The sequence below is a fragment of the Clupea harengus genome, chromosome 17 (assembly GCF_900700415.2).
Source record: "Clupea harengus chromosome 17, Ch_v2.0.2, whole genome shotgun sequence".
Taxonomy (NCBI): domain Eukaryota; kingdom Metazoa; phylum Chordata; class Actinopteri; order Clupeiformes; family Clupeidae; genus Clupea; species Clupea harengus.
The window spans coordinates 17827517-17835706 of NC_045168.1; the positions used below are offsets into that span (position 1 = coordinate 17827517).

At 47.0% G+C, this 8190-nt stretch overlaps 1 protein-coding gene across 1 annotated transcript in view; it reads right to left on the reverse strand.

The window, feature by feature from the left end:
• Nucleotides 1–1533, reverse strand: part of LOC105906239 (myosin regulatory light chain 2, ventricular/cardiac muscle isoform-like) — a 4397-nt gene extending 2864 nt beyond the window's left edge. Inside the window, exons 1-2 of the mRNA XM_031584208.1 lie at nucleotides 1451–1533; nucleotides 493–585 (exon numbers count right to left, since the gene is read on the reverse strand). Coding sequence (XP_031440068.1) covers nucleotides 493–585; nucleotides 1451–1453 — 96 coding nt within the window. The 5' untranslated portion in view covers nucleotides 1454–1533. The remainder of the gene's footprint in view (nucleotides 1–492; nucleotides 586–1450) is intronic.
• Nucleotides 1534–8190: the final 6657 nt, after the last annotated feature.

Genomic DNA, 8190 nt, shown 5'->3' on the forward strand with positions numbered 1-8190 from the left:
CTCTATGACCTTCTAGATCATGCTAGAGCACACACACACACACACACACACACGCATATGCAACAAGTTCACTAACACACTCACACAACAACTAAGGCACACACACACACACACATATGCAACTAGTTCACTAACACTCTCACACAACAACTAAGGCACACACACACACACACACACACCTAGGCTCACACACTCACACACCTAGAACACCCCCAATCACACACCTAGACGCACACACACACACACACACACCTAGACACATTCACACACCAAGGCACACACACACACACACACACACCTTGGCGCACACACACTCACACACCTAGACAAACACACACACACACCTAGGCACCCACACACACACACACACACCTAGGCTAACACACTCTGCTTCCTCACCTCCTTGAACTCCTGGATCTGGGCCTGCTCAAACATGCTGAAGACATTGGAGCACACACACACACACATACACACACACACACACACACTCACCTCCTTGAACTCCTGGATCTGCGCCTGCTCAAACATGCTGAAGACATTGGAGCTGGCCTCAGCCGACTGCTTCTTCTTTGCTTTCTTGGGAGACTGTGGAGACGACAGTGCGTTAGAGTCGGCACTGTGTGTGTGTGTGTGTGTGTGTGTGTGTGTGTGTGTGTGTGTATGTGTAAAACACAGCTCTGTGTGTGGAAGACACAGCTCTGTGTGTGTGTGTGTGAAAGTGTGTGTAAGACACAGCTCTCTGTGTGTGTAAGACACAGCTGTGTGTGTGTGTGTGTGTGTGTGTGTGTGTGTGTGTGTGTGTAAGACACAGTTCGGCAGGTTGAGCAGGGTTAAGACAGATACTTACAACTTCAGTTAATTTACTTGACCTTTAAAAGTGAGCTTAATGAAGTAAAGGGCTCGCCATGTCATCAGTCCAATCAAAGCAAATTCATCTGAGCACTCTGATATATGTGTGTGTGTGTGTGTGTGTGTGTGTGAGATCTGAGCTCTCTAATATACGTGTGTATTTTCTGAGCTCTCTGATATGTGTGTGTGTGTGTGTGTGAGATCTGAACTCTCTGATATACGTGTGTGTGAGATCTGAACTCTCTAATATACGTGTGTGTGTGAGATCTGAACTCTCTGATGTGTGTGTGTGAGATCTGAGCTCTATGATGTGTGTGTGTGTGTGAGATCTGAACTCTCTAATATACGTGTGTGTGTGTGAGATCTGAACTCTCTGATATACGTGTGTGTGAGATCTGAACTCTCTGATATACGTGTGTGTGAGATCTGTCCATAGGGAGCATCTCCCTGCAGACCCTCACAGCCGTGCATTATAAAGAAATAACCCTCACAGCCGTGCATTATAAGGAAATAACACATGTGCAGAGCATTATAAGGAAACAACACATGCGCAGCATTAGCAGATGGGATTAAAGAGATAAAGGGGAGATTGTCAGCCTACCATGGTGAAGCTCTTGTGATCCTGTAACAGCTAGCGAGAAGCCTGCAGGGACAATAGAGCCTTGCCTCATGGGGTTTATAAAGGAATATATGTGTGTGTGTGTGTGTGTGTGTTCTGTATTTGCTAGCCTCGGGTCTAAGTTTAGCCTGCAAAGGACAGGCTGGAAAAATGCAATCTGCCTAGAGGACAGCGTGTCAAAAGTGATGAGTATGTTAGGGATGGTGTGTGTGTGTGTGTGTGTGTGTGTGTGTAATATGTGAGGACTGTGAATCATTTAGGACTGCTATCACAGGTGCTGTTATCTGCCTTTGTAAGGGATGGCGTGTGTGTGTGTGTGTGGGGGAGGGGGGCAGTGTGTGTGCGTGTGTGTGTGTGGGGGGGGGGGGGCAGTATATTGGGGCATCAAGTCAGACACCCCCATAAGGGCCATCAATCACACGGAGAGAGCATGCCCCCCCCCCCATCAGAGCTACACACACCACCAGCTGTCAGTCACTCAGCCTTGACAAACAGGCACCTCACACACACACACACACACACACACACACACACACACACGTACACACACACACACACACACACACACACAAACACACACACACACAGGCTCCTCACACACACACACACACAAACCGGCCTGTCGGCAACCAGCAGCCACGGCAGCCATGCCACTTTGGGCCGGGCATCCACCGGGCATTATTCTGAGCTGCATTCCTGCCACGTGGCATCAGGTGATCAGGCCTGCTGCGGACTTCATGCTGAATACAGCACATTCACCGTGTGTGTGTGTGTGTGTGTGTGTGTGTGTCCTTATATTAAACCTCACGCACCGTGTAGGGTGCCACTGTCCTTATATTAAACCTCGCGCACACACACACACACACACACACACACATTCACCGTGTAGGGTGCCACTGTCCTTATATTAAACCTCACGCACCGTGAAGGGCACGGCCATCGTATTAAACCTCACCTATGTAAGAACGATCTAAAGCTGACCACCTCATGTTCTGTTTCAACGATCTAAAGCTGACCACCTCATGTTCTGTTTCAACGATCTAAGGCTGACCACCTCATGTTCTGCGTTCGAACGATCTAAGGCTGACCACCTCATGTTCTGCGTTCGAACGATCTAAGGCTGACCACCTCATGTTCTGCGTTCGAACGATCTAAGGCTGACCACCTCATGTTCTAGACCGATCTAAGGCTGACCACCTCATGTTTTGTGTTAGAATGATCTAAGGCTGACCACCTCATGTTCTGCGTTAGAATGATCTAAAGCTGACCACCTCATGTTCTAGACCGATCTAAGGCTGACCACCTCATGTTCTGTGTTAGAATGATCTAAGGCTGACCACCTCATGTTCTGTGTTCGAACGATCTAAGGCTGACCACCTGACCACCTCATGTTCTGTGTTCGAACGATCTAAAGCTGACCATCTCATGTTTTGTGTTCGAACGATCTAAGGCTGACCACCTCACTAAAGCTGACCACCTCATGTTCTGTGTTCGAACGATCTAAGGCTGACCACCTCATGTTCTGTGTTAGAGCGATCTAAGGCTGACCACCTCATGTTCTGTGTTCGAACGATCTAAGGGTGACCACCTCATGTTCTGTGTTCGAACGATCTAAGGCTGACCACCTCATGTTCTGTGTTAGAGCGATCTAAGGCTGACCACCTCATGTTCTGTGTTCGAACGATCTAAGGGTGACCACCTCATGTTCTGTGTTCGAACGATCTAAGGCTGACCACCTCATGTTCTGTGTTCGAACGACCTAAGGCTGACCACCTCATGTTCTGTGTTCGAACGATCTAAAGCTGACCACCTCGTGTTCTGTGTTAGAGCGATCTAAGGCTGACCACCTCATGTTCTGTGTTCGAACGATCTAAGGGTGACCACCTCATGTTCTGTGTTCGAACGATCTAAGGGTGACCACCTCATGTTCTGTGTGAGAACGACCTAAAGCTGACCACCTCATGTTCTGTTTCGACGATCTAAGGCTGACCACCTCATGTTCTGTGTTCGAGCGATCTAAGGCTTACCACCTCATGTTCTGGTGTCTGTGAGCTCTGAACACGGTGTGTGTGTATGTGTGTATGTGTGGGTGTGTGTGTGTGTGTGTATGTGTGGGTGTGTGTGTGTGTGTGTGTGTGTATGTGTGTATGTGTGGGTGTGTGTGTGTGTGAGTGTGTGTGTGTGTGTCATAAACGGCTGGGGAATTAATGGTCTGAATGTCTGAAGTCACCATGGGAGCTGTGATCAGTTTAGGGTTAGACTATTACACTTCTCTCCCGCTGTGTGTGTGTGTGTGTGTGTGTGTGTGTGTGTGTGTGTGTGCGTGCGTTTGTGTGTGTGCGTGTGTGTGTGTGTCATAAATGGCTTTAGACACCTCACTGTCATGAGTGTGTGCTTGTGTGTGTGATAAATGTCATGAATGGCTTCAGATAACTTTCTATGCTATGAGTTGTTGAGCAAACAATGCATTGCCAAGCCACATGATTCAAATGGCACACTGCGGTAATGCAATGCTTCGTTTAACCACATCCAAACTCTTTCTCTCTCTCTCTCACACACACACACACACACACACACACACACACACACACACACACACACACACACACACACACACTCATGACAGAGTGGTGTCTAAAGCCATTTATAATACACACACTCTCTCTCTTCTCTGGCCTCTGACACACATTCAGGTCATCTTGGACAAGTAAGGCCTTGCTGTCGGGTCACAGATATAGCCATAGATAGCCTGATAGATCATCTGAGGGATTATTTATGAGGCGACTATAAAAGCCTCTGTTCATTGGGAAGAATATGTGTGTGTGTGGGAGGGCTATATAGGTGCGCCCGTGTCTATGTTTGCTTGTGTGTGTGGTGTGGTGTGTGTGTTAGTGTGTGTGTGTGTGTGTGTGTGTGTGTGAACTGGGTCTTGAATCTGTGGCTACTGCACTGCCCAAAGGTGTGTGTGTGTGTGTGTGTGTGTGAACTGGGTCTTGAATCTGTGGCTACTGCACTGCCCAAAGGTGTGTGTGTGTGTGTTTGTGTGTGAGAGTCTTGAATCTGTGGCTGGTCCCCTGGGCATCTGAAGCAGCTTTTGTTTGGACCAGATCCCTCTGTGTTTCACTCACACACACACACACTCTTACTCTGTGTTTCACTCACACACACACACTCTTACTCTGTGTTTAACACACACACACACACACACACACTCTTACTCTGTGTTTCATACACACACTCACACACACACACACACACACACACACACACACACTCTTACTCTGTGTTTCATACACACACACACTCACTCACACACTCTTACTCTGTGTTTCATACACACACACACACACACACACACACACACACACACACACACACACACACTCTTACTCTGTGTTTCACTCTTGGTTCTCTGCCAATGCGCTTCAGTCTCGGACAGCAACGTGTTCATCACTGGTGCCAGCCCTTCATGAGTCACATGACTGTGTGACACTGTGTGTGTGTGTGTGTGTGTGATGGATGGGCATGTTAGCACTGGCCAAGCATGGTGTGTGTGTGTGTGTGTGTGTGTGTGTGATGGATGGGCATGTTAGCACTGGCCAAGCATGGTGTGTATATGGGTGTGTGTGTGTGTGTGTGTGATGGATGGGCATGTTAGCCCTGGCCAAGCATGGTGTGTGTGTGTGTGTGTGTGTGTGTGTGCGTGTGTGTGATGGATGAATATTCGTTGACAGCCCTAACGTTCACTACAACAGGACACTCAAAACCAATTCATTTCCATTTTTCAAAACTTGAAAAGAAAAGGACACATTACTCAAAAGTGATGAGTATGTTAGGGATGGTGTGTGCGTGTGTGTGTGTGTGTGTGAAAAGGACACATTACTCAAAAACAGCTCTTGTATCTTATAGGTCCAAACCCACCACGACCCAGAAAGTTCTATTTACTCCCAAAGATCCATAAAGACCCTGAGTCATGGACGGTCCCGCATGAGATCCCCCAGGGTCGCCCCATTGTGTCGGACGTCGGGACTCGGCAGTGAGTCTTATAACTCGGCAGAATATATTGATTTCTTCATAAATCCACTATCACAATTACACAACAGTTATCTGAAGGATACCTTTGACTTTATTGAAAAAATAAAACATCAGAACTTTTCAAAACATGCTAACATAATAGCCAGACTCTGAGTTGAGGGGTAAAAATACTTATTTATTTACAAATACAATGGCGGGTGCTGTCAAAAGGAGAAGATAAAACAAAAGGACATCCAAGAAAGCCTCACAATAAATACCTAGTCGCTGCAGTTTACCTCACTCGCGAATAAAAGAAAAAACAGGTGAGTCTTCCGGGAAACTTCCTTGCCTGCACTAACTAACCCTGGGCTAGAAAAAGTGCAGACACCACAATGCCCTCAGCACCATAACAACACCAAAGGCAAATTAGCCACAGATTAGCTCAACTCCTGATAGCTGAGTGGGCTAGTAACTATTAGCCTACTCTAACACCAAAGGCAAATAGCCACAGATTAGCTCAAATCCTGATAGCTGAGTGGGCTGGTAACTATTAGCCTACTCTAACACGAAGGGCAGATTAGCCATAGATTAGCTAACCAAAAACCCTGTTAGCACGATGTTAATATAGTTTTGCTTAAGGGCATAGTTTAGCTGATACAGTGTTAGCACGATGTTAGCATAGTTTTGCTTAAACAAGCATAGTTTTAATATGATTAGTACCTCGGAAACCAGCAGTGGTGGTACTCAGGTGGTGAGCAGGTGTACGAGACAATGCCAATCTCGGCATGCCCATTCTGGTGGCACGCCTCTCGTCTCGTTCTCCTGTAATTTTATTTTCTCTTATAGTACAACTATTAGACCACTGAGACAAATATATGTTGGTCCTAAAACCTCTAATGATTTTCAAAAAAGGTAGACAGTAATATTAAAAAATAAATAAATAAATTACTCTCCCTCATAACAAAATCCCCCCCTTGTCCCTCCTATTCTATTCTTACAGACTATCAATACGACCGACGAGGAGAAATTTAAGAAGCTTGTTAAAGAGATGCACCGGCATATAAAAGCCTGCCACCATCTCAACAATGTCCACATATCAGATGGGACCACCCAAGAACCAGCGGGCATGGTACGAACCATGAGGAGGTTGCAGTCGGTTATTAAACCTGCAGTCCCAACCGCCACCACAAATCTTATGCTCTATGGCCTCGGTTCCCAAACTGGGGTACGCAGGGAGAAAATGTCCGCGATAACGGAAAACGGACGGAATTCACGGAATGTACCCTTTAAAACAGAATTGCAACTTTCAGACAGAAACATCATTTTGTGCATCAAAATCGCCCAAATTCCCCTGTATTTTGCCCTGCAAGGCTGTATTTCTTTCCAATAAACACAACAACGATCGCAACGATGAACAAGCATTAATTAAAAAACAAAACCACTGAGAAAATGTCATGTCTGTGCTGAACTCCGCTCCGGCCACGCCCCCCTGTTCAACCGTTGACACACTCACCTCCACTACAGCCTGTAAAATGAATTCGCTCATCTTCCCAATCGCCTGCAAATAACGTTTTTTTTAGTCTTCTGTTCTGTTGATGGCTGGCAAAACAACAACCTTTGGGTCAGTTGTGGCACATATTATTCACTCATTTTAAGCCATCAATCTACCTTAGAGTGAACAAAACGAAACGTAGCTGGAGATTGGGGGACGTAGCTGGAGATTGAATGACTGAAGGGGTACGGGACTGTAAAAAGTTTGGGAACCACTGCTCTATGGTAATGCCCGCAACTGGCTACATACCGGCTTACAGATCTTAGAGGATCACTACGCTAAGATCATTAAAGAAATGGAAACAAACACTTAAACAACTGACCGTTGATGAATGGGAAAAGGCCTTGAAGATAGCCATCCAATGGAGCCAAAGGAACCTTAAAAGAATCAAGAATGACACCATCCTGAAGGCTTCCAGAAACATATCGAAACTCTTACAGGGAGATATTGACTCAATCCCGAGATACCTCTGAGGTTTCCGAACCTGAAATACTACCCATCCTAAATCTCCCCCAATCCACCCTGAATCCTCTTCAACCCAATCCACCCGAACCCACCCCGAATCCTCCCCCAACCCACCCCGAGTTCCCTCCAGCCCATCCAAAATCCCTCTCTACATCCTCCCCGACAACCAGTAACTAGACAAACTTCACCAATCCGCTTAACCCCACTACCACAGGGCATTCCAGAGGGGGCAATAAGCCCAGAACTCAGCATTTACCCAACCCATGCCATGCGTCTTAACATCACGCCTATCGCCAAGAGGCTATTTAACCAAAACCCAGAAATCGGTATGTACCCACCCCAGGCCAACCAACCCACCACCAGTCACGCCTTTGACATCAGCTTTGAAATCAGCCCCCTTAAAATATTGGCGGCTCGGACTCCTCAATTCACAGGGACCGGTCCCCCGACCCCTGTCCAGTACTGGTGAGAACCCGCTTCCAGGCGACACAGACACCAGGAAGAGAATACAGGCTACGGCCCAAACCACACCCCTTCCCAAAAGAACACGAGGTGCTGGGTATATCCCCACGGAGAAAATGAGAAATCCCTCGACTCCCATCGCACCTCATGGAGGAATCCCTAACAACCCAATTCACAGGACACAACCAGGGAAGTATAACCACTGTGTGTGTGGAAGAGTCACAGCTGA